Genomic DNA, 25,428 nt, shown 5'->3' on the forward strand with positions numbered 1-25,428 from the left:
TTTGTCTGATCCTGATTTAACTTTGGTATCTGGAATCTGCCTAGGAATTTGTCCATTTTCTCCAGATGTTCCAGTTTTGTTGAGTATAAGTTTTTGTAGGAGGAACTGATGATTTCTTGAATTATCTCAGTTTCTGTTGTTATATCTCCCCTTTCATTTCTGATTTTGTTAATTAGGATACTCTCTCTTTGCCCTCTAGTTATTCTGGCTAAGGGTTTATTGATCTTGTTAATTATCTCAAAGAACCAGCTCCTAGTTTTGTTGATTCTTTGTATGGCTATTTTTGTTTCTTCTTTGTTGATTTCTGCTCTGAATTTGATTATTTCTTGATGTCTACTCCACTTGGGTATATCTGCTTTTCTTTGTCCTAGAGATTTCAGTTATACTGTCAAACTTCTAGTGTATGCACTCTCCAGTTTCTTTTTGGAGGCACTCAGAGCTATGAGTTTTCCTTTTAGTACAGTTTCATTGCATCCCATAGGTTTGGGTATGTTGTGCTTTCATTTTAATTAAATTCTAGAAAATTTGTAATTTATTTCTTTAGTTCTTTTTTGACCACGATATCATTGATTAGAGCATTTCTCAGTTGTGTTTGTTGTTATTAAAGACCAGCCTTAGTTCTTGGTGATCTGATATATGCATGGGAATATTTCAATCTTATATCTATTGAGGCTTGTTTTGTGACCGACTATATGGTCAATTTTGGAAAAGGTGCCATAAGATGCTGAAAAGAATGTGTATTCTTTTGTTTTAGGATGAAATGTTCTGTAGGTGTCTGTTAATTTCAGTTGGTTCATAACCTCTGCTAGTTTCACTGTGTCTCTGTTCAGTTTCTGCTTCCATGATCTGTCCATTGATAAGAGTAGAGTGTTGAAGTCTTTCACTAATATTGTGTGTGGTACAATGTATGTTTTAAGCTTTAGTAGGATTTCTTCTATGAGTAGGAGTGCTCTTAAATTTGGAGCATATATGTTTAGGATTGAGAAAATATCCTGATAGATTTTTCTCTGTAATAAGTAAACGTGTCCTTTCTTATCCTTTTTGATAGCTTTTGGTTGAAAGTCTGCTTTATTCGATATTAGAATTGCTACTCCAGCTTGTTTGTTGAGGCGATTTGCTTGGAACATTTTTTCCCTCGGCCTTTACCTCTGAGGTAGTGTCTGCCTCTTTTTATGAGATGAATTTCATATATGCAGCAAAATGCTGGATTCTGTTTATGTATTCAGTCTGACCGTCTATGTCTCTTTATTGTGAAAGTGAGTCCACTGATATTAACAGATATTAAGGAATAGTAAGTTTTGTTTTCTGTTATTTTTGTTTTTAGAGGTAGAATTATGATTTTGTGTCTTTCTTTTGGTTTTCTTCCTTATTTTCATGCTTTTCCTAGGGTGTAGTTTCCCTCCTTATGTTGGGTTTTCCATCTACTATCATTTGTAGGGCTAAATTTGTGGTCAGGTATTGTGTAAATTTTGTTACGTCATGGAATATGATGGTCTCTCCATTTCTGGTTATTGAGAGTTTTGCTGGATATAGTAACCTGGGCTGGAATTTGTGTTTTCTTAGAGTGGGCATGATATCTTTCCAGGATCTTCTAGCTTTCATAGTCCTTGTTGAGAATTCTGGTATAATTCTGATTGATCTGACTTTGGTTACATGTCCTTTTTTTCCTTACTGCTTTAGTATTCTTTATTTATTTTAAGCACTTGCTGTTTTCACTATTATGTGCTGGGAAGAATTTCTTTTCTGGTTCAATCTACTTGAAGTTCTGTAGGCTTCTTGCATGTTCATAGCCATATTATTTTTAAGGATAGAAAAGTTTTCTTCTATGATTTTGTTGAAGATACTTACTGTGCCTGTTAGTTCATACTCTTTGCCCTCTTCTATACCTATTATCCTTAGGTTTGGTCTTCACATTGTGTCCTGGATCTCCTGGACATTTTTTGTTAGGAGCTATTTGGTTTTTGCATCTTCGTTGACTGTTTTGTCCAAGTTTTCTATGTGGTCTTCAGATCCTGAGATTCTCTCTTACATCTCATTTCTGTTGGTGATGCTTGTATCTTTGACTCCTGATTTCTTTTTTAGGTTTTGTTTCTCCAGGGTTGTCTCTTTTTATGATTTTTTTTATTGTATCTATTTCCATTATCTTTTCCTCCACCTGTTTGATTGTGTTTTCCTGTAGTTCTTTGAGTGATTTCTCCTGGTTCCCATGTAATTGTTTAAGGGTGTCATCCATGCACTTCTAAAAGATCTCCATCATCATCATGAAGTATGATTTTAAGTCTAAGTCTTGTTTTTCAGTGTTCATAAATCCACTTCTTGCTATGGTAGGAAAACTGGATTCTGATGTTGCCAGGTTGTCTTCGTTTTCATTGCTTAGGGTCTTCTGCTTTCCTCTTGCCATTTTGTTTTCAGTGACTGTTGTTCATTTTTTTCTGACTGGTACACATCTCCCTGTGCATCTGAAGGCCTGTGGTCTCAGGAGCAAGATTGCTCCTGGGTGTTCTGCTCTTTGTGGGTAATCAGTGAGTTCTGATGGCGGTGACTCAGTTCTGTCTTTGTAGGCTCAAGTATGAGAGCTCTTTCAAGGTTGTTCTTGGAGTTCAGTCCTCTGCCCACAGTTCTTAAGTCCTAAAGTTAGAGACCCAGCTCTTTCTTTATGCCAAAAGGTACTCTTTTCCGCAGAGCACCATGCTCTTTGCACTCCAAGAACTTCCTTCATTCCCTTGCTGGACACTTGGTGGACCTATGTATCAGGCTCACCCTTGGTGCAGGTGGAAAAGCACCTGTGCAACTGATCTGGGAGTTCATTCTCTTGCTGACAGATCCTGAATCCTGATGCCAGAGACCCAACCATCACTGTGGGATGGAAAGTACTCTTTTCCAGAAAGCACTGCATTCTCTGTGACAAGAGAACTTCTTGTGTGATCTCCCCGGAATTTTGCAGCAGGCTCACCGGTGGTCCAGGTGTGAAAGCGCTTGTGTAGTTGATCTATGAGCTCAGCCTTCCTCAAGCAGATCCTAATTCCTGATGAAAAAGATCCAGTTCTCACTGTGAGCTAGAAAGGACCCTTTTCCAGAGAGCACCAAGCTCTTTGCACTCTGAGAACTCCCAGTGTGCCTGAGAACTCTCGGTGTGCTATATTTTTCAATGGCATTATGTCTAATACAAATTAACTCAACTTTCTCTTTTATACTGATGATTCTTTTTTTTTTTTTTTTTTTACTTTAATTATTTTCCTTCATTCTGGATCTTATTTTATTTTTCTTTTTTTTTTTTTTTTTTTTTTTTTTTTTTTTTGTCTTCAAAACAAGATTTATTTTTTTTTAACATGAAAATACATGGAAAATACATTGGTCTCTTATCTGTTACAAATAAGACTCAAATTATTAATCATAACAAGAAGTGTTTCTTGAGATATTTCCATCTACACAAAAGACTAACAGCTTATTTTTTTTAAAGATTTTAAACATTTTTTGCTTAAAATTATACATTTTTGTCAGTACTGTTTTTTCAGACATTAAAATAAATTTTACATAAAACCATGTGAATATGTTTTTTAGTCAGTACTTGATTTTTTTCAAGGGCTTGACAGTATGCATTGAAAACGTACTAGTTGCAATAAGCGTAAAGTACATGCAAAACAAAACGCAACATGGAAATAGTCAAAGTCTTCTTGTTTTGTGAATATATGTATAGTTTTTGTTTTCTTTATTTCTTGGACTTCATACAGTCTGTGAGTTGTTTCTGGGGGAGTGCAAGCCTCTGGGGTTACCATCCCACTATCAGTGACTGCATATTATGTCTGTTCTTTTGTGACTGGGTTATCTCACTCAGGATGATCTTCTCTAGATGCAGCCATTTTCTTAAGAATTTGGTTAAGTCATTGTTTCTGGTGGCTGAGTTATACTGGTGATTCTTAAATTATCTACAAACTCTATCTTCTAGGGAAAATTGTGAATTAACAAATGTTTAAAAGCATTCTTTTAGAATCTTATTAGAATTAATTCCTTATAATTTGTGTCATTTTGGTTCATTTTAAAAGTACATATAAGTAGTTTTAGAAAATTTAATAATTTAAGGAAGAGACATCCTTGGTCAATATAATTTATATAATATCAAAATTATAATACTGTAACATTCATAATCCAGTTTTCAATTTGACAACATGAATATTGAAAACATTATGTTAAGTGAAATGAACCGGTAATATCAAGATATACATTTTATGAAATTCTTAAGGCCCATAGAACAGATCAGTTTATAGACAGCTATAGAATTCTAATTGTAATGGCCTATGGTAACAGGGAACTGTTGTTTAATGGATAATTTGCAAGTTTTTAAACATGGTAGAGATGGGCATTGGTGAGGATTGGACAATAATATGATTGATTTCAATATGCTCTATATTTAAAATGACTGAAACTAAAAAAGTTCTTTTATACTTATTTTATGAAACTATTAAGGAAAAAATGAACACAGCTGTGTGGTAGTAGACTGTGTCATACACTTTTAATCCCAGTTCTATTCGTGCAGAGTCAGGTGAAACTTTGTAAGTTCCAAAATATCCTACTCTACAGAATGAGTTCCAGGACAAGGGTTTCACAGAGAAAGTCTAAGTAAATGCTGTACCACAAAGATAGAGGAAGTAAACATAAATAAAAGTATCAAGGTAAAACATGAGTACTGTGGCAGAATCATTGTCATATTAGTGCTCAAGAATGAAAATGATAATGAGTTAAACCAAACACTACTGGTCTTAAAATAAAAAACAACAAGCAAAAGCTAACATTAAAATGACTCCTGTAAAGAGGATGAGAGGCCTGCTTTTTGGCTATTCTTGCAGAAAAGTTGAACAAAATGTCAATTTAATTTCACAAATGTCAATAACCATTATACTGCTATTTGTAATTTTTGTTACATATTTATGATAGTGCATATATTTGTGTGTGTGTGTGTGTGTGTGTGTGTGTGTGTGTGTGTGTGTGTGTATGTGTGTATGTGGTTTTGAATGTTCCATGGCACTTGTGTGGAGGTCAAAGGGCAGCTGTGGCTGTCTATGGTTTTCATTTTACATGTTCAAATCAGGGTCCCTTGTTATTTTTTCCTATGTATTTCAGCTACCAAGCTTGCTTATCTCTGAAGACTCTTCTATCTTTGCCTCCTATCTTCCCTTAGGATCATTAAGTGTATAGACATGTGCTATAATGGACAAGTGTATGTGCATCCTGAGGAGTTAAGCTCAGGTCCTTAACTTATGTGGGAAGTGGTTTATGGTTTGATCCACCTCTCCAGCCACCCAAAGAACATTTCTTCTGATCCATCCATACCACTAAAGAAGGCATAAGCTTATAAGGCCACATAGTGGCAGGCAGATGTACTCACCACAATGAGCTTCATCAGACCTGTCAGAGCAGTCTGGCTTGTAGTCACAAACGAGATAGGATGCAATGCACTTCTTGTCTTGGCATAAAAAATCTGTGACTTCTGAACAAGTATCAGTGGTTTCTTCAACTATGGAAAAAAAAAAAAAAAAAAAACAAACAAAACCAGCACTGATTCAATATTGTCATTATGGTTTAAGACAGTTAGTTGTGGCATAGGTTTCCCATTTTAAAGTTATTGATTAAGGCGTTCTGAGTAGCCAGGGAGCAGAGAGATCTCTGCCAAGCTCGTGGAATGTGCCCCCCCCCCCAGCTTGATCCAGGGAACCAGGAACCCTACATGGGTTGTCTGTTCCCTGCTGGTGGTTTTTCGGTGCAGAACAGGTGTTCAGACTATCTGCCACCAGAAACAGAGGAGATACAGGGACACAGGTTAGGTATAAGGGAAAGGCAAGAACCAATCACAGACAAGAAGATGTCAAGAGGAAAGCAAAAGAAAGTACCCAATGGAAACCAAGACAACCTGGAAACATGAGAACCCAGCTCTCGATTACAGCAAACAATGGAATGCCAAACACTCCAGAAAAAGAAGATTCAGATCTGAAATCATACTTTAAGATGATGATAGAGATCCTTAAACAAGAATGGGAAAAGCATAAAGAATTAGAAGCTCTTAAAGAGAAAACAAGAAAAACACTCAAAGAATTCAGAGAACTAGAGGAAAACAGAACCAAAGAGATGAAGGAATAAAAGAAGTAATTTAAAATAGAAATGGACACAATAAAGAAAACACTAAAAGAGACAACCCTAGAGGTAGAAAACCTAAAAAGGAAATCAGGAGTCACAGATGCAAGCATTTCCAACAGACTAAAAGAGATAGAAGAGAAAATCTCGGGGGGGGGGGAAAGGCAACATTGAAAACATAGACAAAACAGAGAAGATGCAAAAAACAAAAAGCTCCTAACCCAAAATGTCCAGGAAATGCAGGACACAATGAGAAGACCAAACCTAACGATAATAGGAATAAAAGAGGGCGACGAATATCAACTAAGAGGAACAGTAAATATCTTCAACAAAGTTGTAGAAGAAAACTTCCCTACCCTTAAGAATGAGATGACCATGAGCATAAAAAACATATACAGAACTGCAAATAGGTTGGACCAGAAAAGAAATTTCTCCCGACACATAATAGTCAAAACACCAAGTGCCCAAAGCAAAGAAAAAATGCTATAAAAGCAGTAAGGGAAAATGGTCATGTACCATATAAAGGCAGACCAATCAGAACACACATGATTTCTTAACTAAAACTATGAAAGCTAGTAGAGCCTGAACAGATATCATGCAGACCCTAAGAGTGCACAAGTGTCAGACCAAGATGCTATACCCAGTAAAACTCTCAATCACCATAGATGGAGAGACTAGGATATTTCAAGGAAAAACTAAATTTACACAATATCTGACCACAAAACCAGCACTACAATGAATTATAGGTGGAAAACTAAACACAACGAGAACTACATCCTAGTAAAAACAAGAAAACTCTGAAGCAAGAAAACCAAAAGAAGAAAGACACACAGGCATAATTCAACCTCCAAAAGCAAAAATAGCAGGAAACAGCAACCACTATTCCTTGATATCTGTTAACATATTGGACTCTATTCCTCAATAAAAAGATATACGCTATTAGACTGGATACATAAACAAAATCCAGCATTTTGCAGCATACAGGAATATCATCTGAGACAAAGATAGACACTATTTCAGAGTAAAAGGTTGGGAAAAAAACTTTCAAGCAAATGGCCCCAAGAAGCAAGATGGAGTGGATATTCTAATATAGAATATAGAAGATTTTCACCAAAAAGTTATCAAAAAAATAAGGAAGGAGACTTTTAACCCATTACAAGGGAAATTTGTCAGGAGGAACTCTCAATCATTAACATTTATGCTCCAAATACAAAAGCACCCATATTGATAAAAGAAACCCTACTGAAGCTAAAAAAAATACATTGTGCCCCACACAATAATAGTGGGAGACCTCAATACCCCACTCTTACCAATGGACAGATCATGGAAACAGAAACTGAACAAGTACACCTTAAAACTAGCAGAGGAAAAGAACCAACTAGAATTAATAGATAACTACAGAACATATCATCCTAAAACAAAAGAATACACCTTCCTCTCAGCACCTCATGGCACCTTCTCAAAAATTGACCATATAATGGGTCACAAAATGAGCCTCAATAGATTTAAGAAGATTGAAACACTCCCATGCATCCTTTCAGATCACCATGGTCTAAGGTTGGTCTTTAATAACAACAAAGACAACAAAAAGCCCAAAAACACATGGAAATTAAACAATGCTCTATTAAAAGATAGCAGCGTCAAAGAAGAAATAAAGAAAGAAATAAAGGATTTTCTAGAATTCAATAAAAACAAAACCACAATATACCCAAACCTATAGGATGCAATGAAAGCAGTACTGAAAGGAATAATTATAGCTCTGAGTGCTGCCAAAAAGAAACTGGAGAGAACATATACTAGCAAGTTGATAGAACAGTTGAAAGCTCTAGAACACAAAGAAGCAGCTACACCCAAGAGGAGTACACAGCAAGAAATAATCAAATTTAGGGCAGAAATAGATGAAATAGAAACAAAAAGCACCATTCAAAGAATCAACAAAACAAAGAGCTGGTTCTTTGAGAAAATTAACAAGATTGATTAACTTAGCCAGATTAACTAGAGGACAAAGAAAGTATCCAAATTAACAAAATCATAAATGAAAGTGGAGACATAATTACCGAAACTGAGGAAATTCAAAAAATCATCAGATCCTACTATAAAAGCCTACACTCAACAAAGCTGGAAAATCTCATAGAAATGGATGAATTCCTCGACAGATACCAGATACTAAAGTAAAACCAGGACCAGGTAAACCAGATAAATAATCCCATAACACCTAAAGAAATAGAAGCAGTCATCAAATTCTCCCAACCCAAAAAAGCCTAGGTCCAAATGTGTTCAGTGCAGAATTTTATCAGACATTTATTGACAACATAATATCAATACTCTCCAAACTATTCCACAAAATAGAATCAGATGGAACACTACCTAACTCATTTTTTGAGGCTACAATAACCCTCGTTTCTAAAACACATTAATACCCTACAAGATAAGAGAACTTCAGACCAATCTCACTTATGTACATTGACGCAAAAATACTCAACAAATCCTTGCAAAACGAATCCAAGAACACATCAAAAGGATCATTCACTGTGATCAAGTAGGCTTCATCCCAGGGATGCAGGGATGGTTGAATATACAGAAATCCATCATTGTAATCCACCATACAAACAAACTCAAAGAAAACAAACACATGGTCATCTCATTAGATGCTGAGAAAACATTTGACAAAATTCAACACCACTTCATGTTAAAAGTCTTGGAAAGAGCAGGAATTCAAAGCCCATACGTAAATATTAAGAAAGCAATATACAGCACACCAACAGCCAGTATCAAACTTGACGGTGGGAAACTTGAAGCAATCCCACTAAAATCAGGGACTTGACAAGGCTGCCCACTCTCTCCCACCTATTCAGCATAGCACTAACCAATTTTACAAATTGAAAAGAAAGAAGTAAAAATATCACTATTTGCAGATGACATGATAGTATACCTAAGTGACCCCACAGATTCTACCAGAGAACTTCAACAGCTGATAAAGAAGTTCAATCAGGTGCCTGGATAGAAAATTAACTCAAACAAATCAGTAGCTTTCCTCTACTCAAAGTACAAACATGTGGATAAATAAATTAGGGAAAAGATACCCTTCACAATAGTCACAAAAAATATGAAATACCTTGGTGTGACTCTAACTAAGCAAGTGAAGGAACTGTATGACAAGAACTTCAAACCTCTGAAAAAGGAACTCAAGGAAGCTCTTCCATCCTCATAAATTGGAAGGATCAACACTGTAAAAATGAGCATCTTACCAAAAGCAATCTACAGATTCAATGCAATCCCCATCAAAATACCAACCCAATTCTTCATAGAGTTGGAAAGAGCAATGTACAATTTCATTTGAAATAACAAAAGACCTAGAATAGCGAAATCCATCCTCAACAACAAGAAAACATCTTTGGGAATCACTGTCCCTGACCTGAAGTTATATTACAAAGCAATTGTACTAAAAACTGCATCGTACTGGTATAGAAATGGGCATGTGGATCAATGGAATAGAATAGAAGATCCAGAAACGAGCCCTTACATATATGATCACTTGATTTTTGACCAAGGAGCTGTAAACATTCAATGGAAAAAGGACCGCCTCTTCAACAAGTGGTGCTGTTCCAACTGGCACTCTGTATGCAGAAGAATGAAAATAGACCCTTTTGTATCTCCTTGTACAAAGCTCAAGTGCAAGTGGATCCAAGATCTCCACATTAAACCAGGTACACTGAAACTATGAGATGAGGAATTAAGGAAAACCTTAGAACACATATGTACAGAAGAAAATTTCCTGAACAGAACACCAATGGCTCCTGCACTAAGGTCAAAGATTGACAAATGGGACTTAATGAGATTACAAAGTTTCTGTTAGGCTAAGTACACTGTCAAGAAAAGAAAAGAGCAGCCAAAGGAGTGGAAAAAGATCTTTATTAACCCCACATCAGATAAAGGCCTAATATCCAAGGTATAGAAAGAACTCAAGAAACTAGACACCAGAGAATCAAACAACCCTATTGAAAAATGGGGTACAGAGCTAAACAAAAAGTTCTCAGTTGAGAAATATGGAATGGCTGAGAAGAATCTAAGGAAGTGCTCAACATCATTAGCCATAAAGGAAATGCAAATCAAAACAACCCTGAGATTCCACCTCACACCAGTCAGATTGGCCAAGATCAAAAATTCAGATGACAGCAGATGCTGGAGAGGATATGAAGAAAGAGAAACACTTCTCCACTGTTGGTGGGCTTGTAAACTGGTACTACCACTCTGGAAATCAGTCTGGCGAATCCTCAGAAAATTGGACATAGTACTACCTGAAGATCTAGTTATTCCACCTCTGGGCATATACCCCAGAAATGTTCTAATATACAGCAAAAACACATGCACCACAATATTCATAGCAACTCTATTCATAATAGCCAGAAGCTGGAAAGAACCCAGATATCCTTCAGTTGATGAATGGATCCAAAATTGTTGTACATTTACACAATGGAATACTGCTCAGCTATCAGAAACAATGACTTTATGAAATTCTTAAGAAAATGGATGCATCTAGAGAATATCATCCTGAGTGAGATGACCCAGTCACAAAAGAACAGACATAATATGCAGTCACTGATAATTTGATACTAACTCCAGAAAGCTCTGAACATCCCAGAAACAACTCACAGACTGTGTGAAGTTCCAGAAAAGAAAAGAAAACAGAAAGAAAAGAAGAAAACATTATACTTAATTCTTAAACACCAAGAAAACTTTGACTAATCCCGGGTTACATCCTGTTTTACCTGTACTTTATGCTCATTGTAACTAGTAAAATCTTAATGCACACTATCAAACCTTTTAAAAGAAAAAGCCAAACACTGATAAAAATTTGTTCGTATACTTTTGTGCAAAAATGCTTAAAATTTGTACACTTATCTTTTTTTAAAAAAATAAAGTTGTTCAATAAAAAAATAAAGTTTTTGTTTTCTAATAACTGCCCAATGTAGACTTTTGGACAGTTACCTGTCTTTCATTCTATCTCCAGTAATTCATCACACCACTTAACATCTGCATTTTCACTAAATAAATTTGTTTTAAAGAAGTTCTGCATATTCAATCAATGAATACTGACCAGTGTCACTAAGCAACTTTCTACTAACCCTGCCTACACCAATTCTTGTGCACTGGTTTGTAAGTCACTGCCATTAACCAGGATAGTCTGCATAATAATGGGTTTGTAAATATCCATAGAAGCCCGATGTGCTCAGAAATGAGCACAGTGAAACTAATAGAAGTTATGAAACAAATATATTTAACAGACATCTATAGAATATTTCATCCTAAGATAAGAATATACCATGTACTCAGCAACTCATTAAACCTTCTCCAAAACTGACCATACAGTGAGTCAAAAACACAGGCTTCAGAAGGTATAGGAAAAAAAATACATAATACCATGCGTCCTGTCAAATCACCTGGATTAAGGCTGATCTTCAAAAACAACAACAAAAAACAAAACAAAACAGAACAAAAAATCCCACATACAAGTGTAAACTGAACAATGTGCTACTCAATAATAGCTTGACCAAGGAAGAAATAAAGAAAGATATCAAAGAATTTTAGAATTTAATGAAAATGAAGGGGTAATATATTCAAACTTATGGGATACAATTTAAAAAGTGCTAAAAAGAAAACTAATAGCTTTGAATGCATCCATAAAGAAACTGGAGAAAGCTTATACTAACAGCTGAACAAATCATCTGAAAGCTCTAGAAAAGAAGAAGTCCATACACCCAAGAGGAGTAGATGGAAGGAATTAATCAAACTCAGAGCTGAAATCAACCAAATAGAAACAAAAAGACTACACAAAGAATCAACAAAACCATGAACTGGTTCCTTAAGAAAATGAACAAGATTGATTAACTATTAGCCAGACTAATTAGAGGACAAAGGCACAGAAAATTCTAATTAAAAAAATCAAAAATGAAAGAGGAGACATAACAGTAGAAATTGAAGAAATTAAAGAAGTCATTAGATTCTATTACAAAAGCCTGTAATCAACAAAACTGGAAAATCTAGAAGAAATGAACAATTTTCTAGACAGATACCAGGTACCAAAGTTTAATTAGGATTAGATAAACCTTCTAAACTGCCCCATAACTGTTAAAGAAATAGAAGCAGTCATCAAAAGCCCATCACTCCCCACCCCCAATAAAGAAAGAAAGAAAAAGAAAGAAAAAAAATCAGAACCTGATAGTTTTAGTGCAGAATTCTATCAGACCTTCTTAAAGACCTAATACAAATACTCTTCAAACTATTCCACAAAATAGAAACAAAGGGACAACTACCATACTCATTTTTTGAAGCTACTAGAGAAGGAAGCCAGAAGGCAGATACCTTAGTTCTTCTTAGAAATAAGAACAAAACACTCATGGGAGGAAATAAAGGAACAAATTTGATTGGAGAAAAGATTATCCAGAGACTGTCTCACTTGTGGATCCATCCCATAAACAACCACTAAACCCATACACTTTTGATGATGCCAAGTAGTGCTTACTGGCAGATACCAGATATGGATGCCTCCTCAGAGGATCCGCCAGAGCCATACGGATACTGAGGAGGATGCTTGCATCTAACAATCAGTGTGAACACAGTGACCTAAATGAAAGAGACAGGGAAAGGACTGAAGAAGCTGAAAGGGTTTGCAACCTCATGGGAAGAACAAAATTGGCAACTAACCAAAACCACCACGCTCTCAGAATCTAAAACATCAACCAATGAGTTTACATTGAGAGCCCCATGACTCCAGATGCATATGTAGCAGAGGATAGCATTCTCTGACATCAATAGGAGGAGAGGCCTTTGGTCCAATGAAGGCTTGTTCTCCCAGTGTAGCGAAATGGCAAGGTGCTGAGGTTGGAGAGGGTGGATGGGAAAGGAAGCACCTTTATGGAGGCAATGGGAGATGGAGGGGAGATAATATAGGGGAATGGGCATAACATCTAAAATGTAAATTCAAAGATTTTCCAATTGAAAGTATTTTAAAAGGAAGTTCTCAGTCATTGAGCTAGCCAAGGTATATCAAAATGAACTGTTAGGTGTGTGTATATGTGTGTGTGTGTGTCTCTCTCTCTCTGTGTGTGTGTGTGTGTGTGTGTGTGTGTGTGTGTTTGTGTTTGTCCCTGTTTTATTCACAAATCCAGAGGACTCTGGTTGGTGGCAGCACACATATGAACTGCTTGCCACTCAGTGATAGTTAACTAAATTACCACTACAGAGAAGTGATGCACCTAACTCTATGCACTAGTGCACAAAGAAACATTTAAAGACATATTGGTCTACTGTATCCAAGGGTGTTCTTAATCCACCTGTGTCCATGAAATCTTTGATATCAGGTCTTCCTGTTTTCTCAGGAATTTCAATCTAAAGCCACCATACCTAATTTATGCTGTGTTGAGGATCCAACTGGGCTTCTTATGTGATTGTCAAGCACTTTACATACCAAGTCAATAAAGAAATGTCTACTTTAGTGATTTATCACCTGTATTCCACTGTTTCACTAAAACAGCCTCCTAACCGGATGTTTGATAATTTTCCAAGTATGTCTTCAAATGAAATACACCAACTCTTTATTCTGGACCTTACTGTTGTGTTAGATACACTCAGAGTGTGTTTAGTCCCACGAATCCCAGTTCTACTAACTGTACATCAACATCTTTTTACATTCACATGCCGGTATATGCAATTCAGACATTTAAATTAGTCCGGTTTATATAGTATTTTTATAATGAACACTTCAGAATAATAATAATATATAATTTTCAATTTAAATGTAAATTTCAGGTCAAACTATGATCAACTTATATTTTTCCAAAAAAAATTGATACTAACACTTCTAATACAAGTACATTATTATTTTAATTTTCTTAAATTTGAATATGCCTAAAATTTGTATCTGAAAGAAATGTTTTCATATAGTATTTCAGTAAGATTCCCAGATTTTAGTAGGCTAACTGAGGAATGAGAATAAGATTAGAAACTGGAACACTCATATATTATTCTATATTCTAATATTATAACTATTAACAAAGGCATTACATAAAACAAAAAAATTTGAACAGAAGTTTAGTTAAATCTTTAATTTCCCTGAACATAAACTTCCCAAACTATTTGACTTAATTAATCTTCTTGGGCCTCAGTTTTCTCATTAGACAATTAGACTTTCTACATATGCGAATGAAATAATTAAGTGACCAAATTAATCGACCTAAGGCATAAAAAAATTTTATGAGGTGTCTCAGGTTTAATAAAAAAATTACTGTTTCTGTAAATGTACTTTCTTGTAATTTTTTTTACTAATCTTATTTTTCATATCTTAAAATTAGTTTCTTTACAACTTAAATGGGATAAAATGGAGATAGTTGCCAAAAAACCTGTGAACTTAAAGAAATAATACTGAATGTCTTGAACATTTTACCTTCATCAAAATCTACTGTAATTCCTAGCACAAAACATTGTTTAAATATTTTAAATCACCCTTAATTTTTATTATAAATATATAATTTTTCAATAATACTGGACAGATTCTTGGCAATAACTTTAGATAATGGCATCACTGTTCTTTGAGAATATTGATCATGGCATGAAAATATTGATTTGCAGATCATCAACATGGCAGGTAGAAAACCGAGATGTGCAGTACAGATGATTACAGTAAGACAAGACTTTTTAAGGAAAGAGTGACTTTCTGTATATAAGCTTTCTGCTTTCCCAAGGTACAAGAGGCCCATGGAATTGAAAGTTGTCTGAATTCTAAGGCCTTATTACCCTCTGAAGATCTTTGCTGGTTCCTCTGGAGGTCTTTCCTGGTCCTTCAGGAGGAAAATCTTTTTTATTCATTCACAAACTCCCTTAATTATTGGAAAGACACATGTGATCAGAGAAAGCTGAACTAACTCAAATTTCATTTCAGTGTGCTTTAAATTTTAATACATAGGAGATATAAAACATTCAGTTTTTTATTCTACTCCCCAAAATATTTGCAGGCTCAAAATAATTTACATAAAGATCACCTAGAAATAAATTAAGTTTTAAAAATATATTATTTGGAGATAAAATTATTAATTTCTTAATACTCCAAATTCTTTTCCATTTTTAATCATTGAAACTACATACTAATCTTACTATAGATTAAATTTAGTACTTTGCATGTTGCTTCAATCTAAAGCAATTAAGAGAATGAAAGCATTATCTAGCCAGATGAATTCCTGGGAGTCACAGATAATCAAGATAATCACCTAATTTCATGTTTGCATCTCTACCAGGGTGGTACAATTAAGAGAATTCTAATTAACCACTGAGAAATCAGCAACGAAAATAAATCTAGGATGTTCCATTCAGCAGAGCACAATGGATTAAAAAATATATGTAGATGACACAGCCAGGGAGGCAAAATATATCAGAGCTTTGTAAGGAGAAATTAGAGAAACAAAGAACAAAAGCACTCAAAAGGCTGGGTACAGTCACCAGGCTCCAAAATAGAAATGTGTCTGGGTTCCCTTCCTAGCTTCAAATCTTTTGTTTTGTGTGTTTAATTTGTGGATTAAACTAGACACAGGCTGTGGTGAGGTGAGGTATGCATATTGGAATGAATGTGCAGAGTAGAGATGAAATGGAAATAGAAACAAAAAATACTGGATGTAGAAAGTTTTCATCAGTTCTAGGATGATGGATATGGAAGAATGAAGAAATATGGCAACTCCCAAACAAAATGAAAATTTGCTTGAAGAGCTGACTTGAAAATCTATGCTCTCGAAATTAAGTAAATCATATAATGATAGGGGAGAATAGAACAAATAAGATATGGAAGGATATTGGTATAGAGAGCATTCTGGGAACTGATGGTTTAAGCAGGGATGGGGGAAAGAGTGGAAGAAGGGAAGAAAAGAGAATGAGATAGGAAATACCAAAGTCATTTGAAGAAGTTTTATAAAACCCTACTAGTTTGTAAGTGTATTTATTTATAGTGTAATTTTAAAAACAGAATGAACAGAATATTATACATGGGTGATGACTTGGGGTTTCATTGCGGAGAAGAGACACAATATTGAGGTAATTCTTAATATAAAGGCAAACATTTAATTGAGACTGGCATTTATCAGAGGTTCAGTCTATTATCTAGGATATCCAGGACACTATGAGGAAACCATACCTAAGGATAATAGAAATGAAGAGAGTGAAGACTCCCAAATAAAAGGTGCAGTAAATATCTTCAACAAAATCATAGAAGAAAAATTTCCTGCCCTTAAGGACAAGATGACTATGAACATACAAGAAGCCCAGAGAACCCCAAATAGATTGGACCAGAAAAACACCTACCAACACATAATAATCAAAACATTGAATGTTCAAAACAAAGAAAGAATACTAAATTCAGTAAGGGAAAAAGGACAAGTAACATATAAAGGCAAACCAATTTGAATTACACTAGACTTATCAACAGAGTCTAAAAAGCTAGAAGATCCTGCACTGATATCAAACAGAACGTAAGAGAAGACAAATGGCAGCCCAGGTTACTACATCTTGAAAAACTCTAAATCACCATAGAAGGAGAAAACAAGATATTACAAGGCAAGACCAAATTTATACAATATCTGTCTACAAATCCAGCCCTACAAAGGAGAATAGATGAAAAACTCCAACAAATGTAGGGAAACTACACCCTAGGAAAAAAAAGAAAATAATCTTCTTGCAAGAAAACCAAAATTAGAAAAGCACACAAACATAATTTTACCTCTAACAACAAAAATAACAGGAAAAACAATCATTATTCCTTAATATCTCTTATCAATGGATTCAATTCCCTAATAAAAATATTGATTATCAAACTGGATACATAAATGAAATCCAGCATTTTCCTGCATACAGAAAACTCACCCCAGTGACAAAGAAAGACATTACCTCAGAGTAAAAGTCTGAGGGAAAAAAAAAACTTTCAAGCTAATCTTCTCAAGAAATAAGCTGGAGTAGCTATTCTAATATTGAATAAAGTAGATTTTCAACCAGAAGTATTCAAAAAGATAAGGAAAGACACTTTTTACTCATCACAGGAAAAATCTATCAAGATGAACTCTTAATCATGAACATGTATGCTCTAAATACAAGGGTACCCACATTCATAAAAAAAAATAATAATAAAAATAAAAAAAAACAACTTGCTAAAGCTCAAAGCATATATTGTACCACACACAAAAATAGTGGGACAACACCCCACTCTCATCAATGGACAGATCATGGAAGCAGAAACTAAACAGAGACCCAGATTAACTATCAGAGGTTATGAACCAATTGGCTTTAACACATCTAAAGAACATTTCATCCCAAAACAAAAGAATATACATTCTTCTCAGCACCTCATGGTACCTTCTACAAAATTGACCATATAGTCAGTCACAAAACAAAAGTCAACAGATATAAGAAGAATGAAATAATACAATCCATCCTATCAGATCACAATGGAGTAAGGGTGTTCTTTAATAACAACAAAAAACTCACAGATACATGGAAGCTGAACAATGCTCTATTCAATAATAACATGGTCAAGAAAGAAATAAAGAAATTAATGAATTTTTATAATTTGATGAAAATAAAAGCATAACATATCCAAACTTATGGGATGCAATGTAAACAGTACTAAGAGAAAAACTCATAACTCTGTGTGCCTCCAAAAAGAAACTGGAGAGATTTTCTAGTAGCTTGACAGCACACCTGTAAGCTCTAGAACAAAAAGAAGCAGATACACACAGGAATAGACTGTGGGAAATAAACTCAGAGCAGAAATCAACACAGTAGAAACAAAATAACTATAGAGAAATTAATAAAACCAAGAACTGGTTCTTTGAGAAAATCAACAAGATTGATAAACCCTTAGCCAGACAAATATAGTGCACAGAGTGAGTATCCAAATTAACAAAATAAGAAAGGAATGGGCAGATATAACAATAGAACCTGAAGAAATTGAAGAGATCATCAGATCCTACCACAAAGCTTATACTCAAAAGTAAAATAAAATAAAATAAACCTGAAAAATATAGAGGAAATGGACAACTTTCTAGACAGATATCAGGTACCAAAGCTAAATCAGAACCAGATAAACCATATAAACAGTCCCATGACACCTAAAGAAATAGAAGCAGGCATCAAAAACCTCCCAACAAAGCTCTGAATACCTAGGAAACAATTCACAGACCTTATGAAGCTCACGAAGAAGGAAACCAGAATGTGGATGCCTCAGTCCTTCTTAGAAGATAGAACAAAATACTCACAAGAGGAAAAACCAGGTCAAATCAAGGAGCAGGGATTGAAGAAAAGATCAATCATAGACTGTCTTATTGGGTATCCACCCTATATGCAGCCAACAAACCCAAACACTATTGCTGATGCCAAGAAGTGCTTACTGGCAAAAAGCAGATGTAGATGCCTCCTCAGAGGCTCTGCCAGAGTCATTCATAAAAAAGTGTGGATTCTTCCAGCTAACTATAGTACTGAATACAGGAAATCCAATGAAGGTGTTGGAGAAAGGTCTGAAGGAGCAAAAAAAGGGTTTGCAACCTCATAGGATGAACAACATTTTCAACCACCAAACCCTCCACAACTTTCATGGTCTAAAACACTAATCTTTGAGCACACATAGAGAGACTCATGGCTCCAGTTGCATATGAAGCAGAGTATAGGTTTGTTGGGCATTAATGGAAAAAGAAGTCTTTGGTCCAGTGAAGGGGTGTTTTCGCAGTGTAGGAGAATGTTAAGGCCCTGAGGTGAAGAGGGTGATTGGATAGGCTGCACCTTCATGGAGGCCAGGGGAGAGGGAGGAAAGAGTGGAAGAAGTGAAATAGCTAATGTTTGAAATGTAAATACAGAGAATATCCAATAATATAATTTAAAAAAGAAAAGAAAACCAGCTGGTCAAACTCCAAACTTTGCATCTCTAAGTCTGATGTCTAAATGCTCTTCAGATCTCTAATTCCTTTCAACTTTGTTGACTGCAGCACAGTTCTTTCTCTTAGGATGTTTTCCTCCTTGTTAGCAGCTTTCTTTTCCATGTATCCCACTGCTCTGGCATCTAACCTCTTGGGCATCTCCAAGGTAATCCAGGATTCATCTAAATGCTTTATGCAACAGCCACTCTTGGCCTCTATGGAACACTCCTCTGTCATATACCTGGTCTTAGTGAATCTCCTTGGTAGTGGAGGGAGATCCCATAGCCCCTCCTCTTCTTGACTCTAAAACCAGAGCTACACAACTGAAGCTTTCAAGTTCTGCTGATTTCTGGGCTGGAATATTGCAGCCTTGTTTTATTACATCTTCACTACCATCTTGTTTTCAATGCTTTTTTCACTGCCTAAGCGGAACTATTCTGGAATTTGCACTGTAGACCAGGATGATCTTGAATTCCGACATCTACATGCCTCTGTGTCCTGTATGATGGGATGTAAGTCACCTACCACCATGCCTGTACCTAAGGTTTTCCTAATTCTTTTTCATTAAGGATCTTTATAAGCATGCCCACTGTGCTCCATGGTCTGGATTAATGGTGTGTTTTGATCTGCATCAAGAGCTTGTGTCTTCTAGCCTCAATACTGGGATCAAAGTCATGTTGTTTTCTTGCCTTAAGATGCAAACCAGCTGAGCCCTCCAATTTTTGATTGTTGTTAATTCCAGATATAATCAAGTTGATGAGCAAGAATATCCATCACAACCCAGCCTTTGTCAAGTTGACACAAAATCATATCACCTTATGCCCAAATAAAAGGAATAACTTGTATGGGTAACTTAGCCAAGCAGGCTCAGGATCAAGGCTGGCATATGCCCTACTGATACTTCATCCTAGAGCCAACCTAGAGTCTCCCAGCATGACTAGAGACCACTGTCACTGGTTTAGGATGTGAAACAATCCAATGAAATATGCCAGCCCTATATCTGGCTACTTGAGGGCCAATGAGATGCTGAGAGGAGGGTTTAAATGTTTGTCTAGTTCCTGAAATAAACAAGACAGCTTTTGCTATTTGTTTGACTTCTGGAGTCCATATTATTTACTCTGTGCCTTTTTACTCATGCCCCCAAAGGTCTTGGTCAGGGTTCAAGCAACAATAACTATGTCAAATTAATGCCTAATATCCTATAACTACCCCTGCTACAACCCAAAATGCATTGAAAATTTAGAATAGGTGAAAATGTCCCTTTGGAACCATGTATTTTCACAAGATGGAAGCTTAGCTAATAGGATCTTTCCCCAAGGGCACTAATGCCTTAATTCAATTTAAAAGCCATTCTTGTGTGTGTGTGTGTGTGTGTGTGTGTGTGTGTGTGTGCTTTCAAAGTCCCACATATACCTGAGGATCTACTTACTTAGGCCCCACTACATACTGAGGAAGGATACTTTTCTTTGACTAGTGGCCAATGGTAGGTTATCTATTCCACAGGGGATGTCCCCAGAGTTACATATATCCCCACTTACAGTTACATATGGGCAGCATAATTGGACACAGGGAGATACAAAAAAAAAAAAAAAGACAAGAGTTGGGAAGGAGATTTGTTTTATGGTAGATCCTTGAGGGGAGATATATGGGGCACTGATCAAGGTATACTGAACATGATATAATGAAAAGAAAAAAAACTTATGGCTTATTTTAAAATAGGAGGTTTGGAAAAATAGAATAACTAAAAGTATATGCATAATTAAGACATGGTAGTATATACCTTTAGTGCCAGTACTCTGAAAAGCAGAAGCAGATATAATTCTCTAAATCTGAGACCACCTAAATCTGTCATTAAGGGCTTTATAGGACTCTCTCTGTAATCATCATCATCATTATCACAATAATTCTTTTATAAAGAAAATTAAAATTGGACAAATATAAGAAGTCAATAGCTAGATTATGTTTCTTCTTACTAAAAATTTATATTGTGATGTCCCAACCACTCTACACCTAAACACATTAATATTTAGTTAGGAACAAGGAATTAAAAGAAATAATTATAGAAATGTTTCTGTATTCAAAAATATATATTCAAGAATCTACAATGAATTTTTGAAGGTATGGATAAAAAAAACCTAAATATATCATGTTTTCCTTATGCATATATCTGTATGTTTAATCAAAGTTTTAGCATATTAATAGCTTGAAATTGGCTAATGATACATAAAATATTTTCTATTTTCAAATAAAATGTTGCTGTACTATCTTTCAAAATATTACACCGTAGATTTCAGTAGCCTCAATATATGATTTTTTTTCTTTGTGCTTTTCATAGATAAGAATTATTCAATATAAAGGCTTTAGCCTTATCTTATTATGTCTTGCTTTTTCATGTTTGGCTGTCATCTGTAGGAGATTTGCTCTTTCCTGAAGAGGAATCATATGGGGCATTCCTCTGTGAGAGACAGGAGCTTTGCATGGAATGAGGAGAAGGAAAAGGAGGAGGAACTCTGGGATGTAGTGTATGAAAAATGACTACATTTTCAATATATAAAATAAAATATAAAAGAAAGTGCTCATGGTTTTGCTTTGGCACACCCACATTGCCTGCATCAGCCATGGGTCAGCTAAAATTGTTGGAAACAATGTGCTGTGATACCGCATTGGGTTTTGGGTAGTAAACTACAGAATAGGAATACTCTTTAACAGTCTACTCTCCAGTGAATGAAATCACAAGAGAACTCTCTAATTCATGCAACTGTGTGTGGTGATAGAGATTTCAGAGAGCTAATGAAGTCACACTGAGGATCTTAGGTTTGACCTCTGATGCAGTCTGACTGGTATCCTCATCTGATGCAGGAAGAAATGTCAGCTCACATATAGCCACCAAACCCTTGTAATATTGCCAATGCATACAGAAGCCTAATATAGCATAGCTGCACCTCAAGAGGCTCTGCCAAAACCTTACAATTACAGAGGCAGATGCTTGCAGCCAACCATTGAACTGAGAATGGGTCCCTAATGGGACCAGTTCAAGTAAAAATTGAAGGAGATTAAAGGGTTTGTAACCCTATAGAGTAACAATGCCAATCAACCAGAGCTCCCAGAGACTAAACCAAGACATGGACAGACCCTGTTTTAGTTGGTTGGTTTTTATTTTGTTTTGTTTGGATTGATTTTTGCTTTTTGTTTGTTTTTTGTTGTTTATGGTGGTCAAATAATACAAACATTTAAATATAAATATATTTTTCTTAGCTAGCTGTCAGCTATTGCTATGATAAAAAAATTACATGACCAAAAGCAATTTGGGGAGGAAAACATTTATTAGTCTATCACTGAGGGTAACTAGAAGAGGAACTTGTAGCATGGACCTATATGCAGAAAAAGAAACAGAACCCATGAAGAGTCATCATTTACAGTTATGTTCTCCAAAGCTTGCTCTTCTATATTCTTATAAATTATGTACTTATAGATCATTCAGGACCCAGGCAGGAGTAATGCAAAAAGACCAATAGTACCACAGAAATGTGCTGAAGGATGACTTGTCAAATCTCAATAAACAGTAAGTGACCCCTAACTAGGATAGGAGTTATAAAAGCACAGTGTTAATCATGGAGGGATCTATGCAATTAGAAAAATGTCTTTCTATACCGTTTACAAACACCAGTGTTGGTATGGCATTAGAAAAATAAATTTAAAATATTATCCATTTTTTAAATACATAAAATATCCAATAAAAATGATACAAAAGAAAATGGTTTTTTAAATAAAAATGTCTTGCTGGAAGTGTCAGAATTGTAAGAAAGGTGTTAGTGTTTGGAGGTACAGACATAAAGTCATTAATCCCAAAGTCTATGAAGAAGCACTCAGAAAGCAACCTCCATAGAAAGCTTACAGAAAAAAGAAGCTGATTTGCTTTCTTCGACAACACAATTGGTTCTCCATCTCTTCATGCACGACCTCCTCAAATTTAGTCTTAGAAAATACCCACATCTGTATTGAACATGTACAGGATATGCTGACTTGTCATCATTTCTTAAACAACACTATCTAACAACCATTTAGATAGCATTAGCATTGAATTAAACATAGATAATCTATAAATGATTTGCAGCATGTGGAAGATAATTTTAATATCATCCTGTAGTTGGTCTGCACTTATGATCTTAGGTTCTCTAATATTTTCTGTGTCCTTAAATAAACTGTTCTCATGCTTGATGTTGTTAACAATTAGAGAAGACCTCATTAAAATCAGTATTCCCAGCAATTATTGTGAGAATGCAGAAAGACTTAAAACCTAAGATTATGGTAGTAGAAAGAAATATAAGCCTTACTTAGTTTCTTATTTTTCCCCTGAATGTCTCTCTGACCCTGTAAACAACAATCTAAAACACTTCATTTTGCAGCTCCTTTGAGCAATTCTCTTTGAGCAATTTGTGTGATTCATTTGGTTCAATTTTCCAAGATACTGTTGTATATTCAACCTCCATAAATTAGATCACACATACACTATGGTTGGTTGGCCCTTGGCACCCATTTCTTCTTCAATGTATAGTATCAATAGTTTTCTTTGTTATCTCTAATGGTATTTATACAGCACTTGTTTTATAAAACAAAGACGCTCATATATACAAACCAACCAGGGAACTGGGTTGGTATAAGAGAGCTGAGGGTTCGTGTTGGTTTGAGCTTTGCCCATTCTCACCATGACATTAGTAGTTCTATGGCACAGCAAGGAGCATAGAACCCTTTGGCCACATGATTAGGTTCTTACAAAGCCTTCCAGAATTGATGCGTTTTTGCTTTTCCTGTCCCCTATGTGTTCTTTGCTCTCTTACTCGAACAGCTATCTTGCACAAGTATTATTTATTAACATAATACTCCTCAGTCATTTTGTTAGTGAGTGCAGGTGTGTATGTGTGTGTGCATGTGTGAGTGTGTGCATGCATACCTGTTTGTGTTATGTTTTATAAGAACACATAGAACATGTGTAGAGGTCAGAGGACATCCTCTCTGTGTCATCATTCTACTTTGCTGTTATATAATACAGGAAGCTGGTCTGTAAACATTTGGAGATTTCCTGTCTCTATCTCCCATCCCAGAGGGTATATTCGAATTATAGCGATTGCTGTATTATAGTACTATCTTTTTGTACTTTCTAGGGATCCAAACTCAGGTCTTCAAGTGTTTTGATCAGCTGTGATAATCTCTGGACCATGTTTCCCAGTCTTTGGGAACTACAAACCCGTAGTCTATAATTCCACATCCTTAATCCAATTTTATATTACTACTCAACAAAATGACTTTCCTTTTAAAGTAATAAATTTGCTGAAGCACTTTTATGCATTGGTAATTTTAATAATTTAATCATCTTAGTATTTTAAGGATGTGTTAACAGTTGATTTGTATAACTTTCTTTCCTTTGGTTATAGTAGCTTGTCCCAAACCTATAATCCCTTCTTTTCAAAAATATTTATAATATTTTATATTTACTTAATAAAATAAGGTATTTACTATTGTAAAGGCTTTGAATATATATGTATATAAACACACACACACACACACACACACACACACATACACACACACACACACACACACATTCCCATAAGATGCAATAGCCAAGAAAATGTGAATTCTAGATCTGACTTAATATAAGCATATACATAAATATTAAGGGATTTCTTTGTCATTTGCTTGATTATAAGTGGTATAATAATGTAATCTTGAGAGTTTCAGATTGCTCTTGAAGTATACCCTGAATTTACATTTCTTCTCTATTGTAAACATTTGTACAAATATTTGAGGTCTGGGGAACACATCTTACAATCAAATAAGGAGAAATTTTAAAATGCATGAGTATAAAGTGAAAATTCTACAGAAAAGGTTAATATTATTTTGAATAAATATAGTCCAGAAAAATTGAAAGACTGTATTGTCTATGTAATGGTCTTACTGACTCAATAATGTGCGGAGAAGTTTGTTAGAATTGGAACAGTCTCTAATTAGAAATTATATGAACTAAGGATAATGTTAGCATTCTGATTTACAGTGCCTTCATTTGAACCTAGAACTATTTCAAGGGCTATTTAAGCCTTACTAAAACATCTGGAAGTAATTATTTTTTCTTAATATTACAAATAACTAAGTCTTATCATTGGGCTTTGATTATCATGAAATAATAACATTAATTATAATATTCAATTATGTTTATGATAACCATAAATTATGTCTTTCAACATAGACCTTTTAACATTAAAATGCTAATTTTTCTCAGTTGAAAACTACAGCAATATCTGATTTCTTCTCAGTATGCCACAGTGGTTTACTTGAAAACAATATTAAACTAATTAGACTG

The 25,428-nt window shown here is 35.1% G+C and overlaps 1 protein-coding gene across 1 annotated transcript in view; it reads right to left on the reverse strand.

Annotated features, from left to right (window-relative positions):
• MALRD1 (MAM and LDL receptor class A domain containing 1) overlaps nucleotides 1–25,428 on the reverse strand; it is a gene marked incomplete at both ends in the record, with an annotated part of 691,362 nt that overhangs the window by 214,783 nt on the left and 451,151 nt on the right. The window contains one exon of the mRNA XM_080918486.1: nucleotides 5,384–5,512. Coding sequence (XP_080774612.1) covers nucleotides 5,384–5,512 — 129 coding nt within the window. The remainder of the gene's footprint in view (nucleotides 1–5,383; nucleotides 5,513–25,428) is intronic.

This window comes from Micromys minutus (assembly GCF_963924665.1).
Source record: "Micromys minutus genome assembly, chromosome: 6".
NCBI lineage: Eukaryota > Metazoa > Chordata > Mammalia > Rodentia > Muridae > Micromys > Micromys minutus.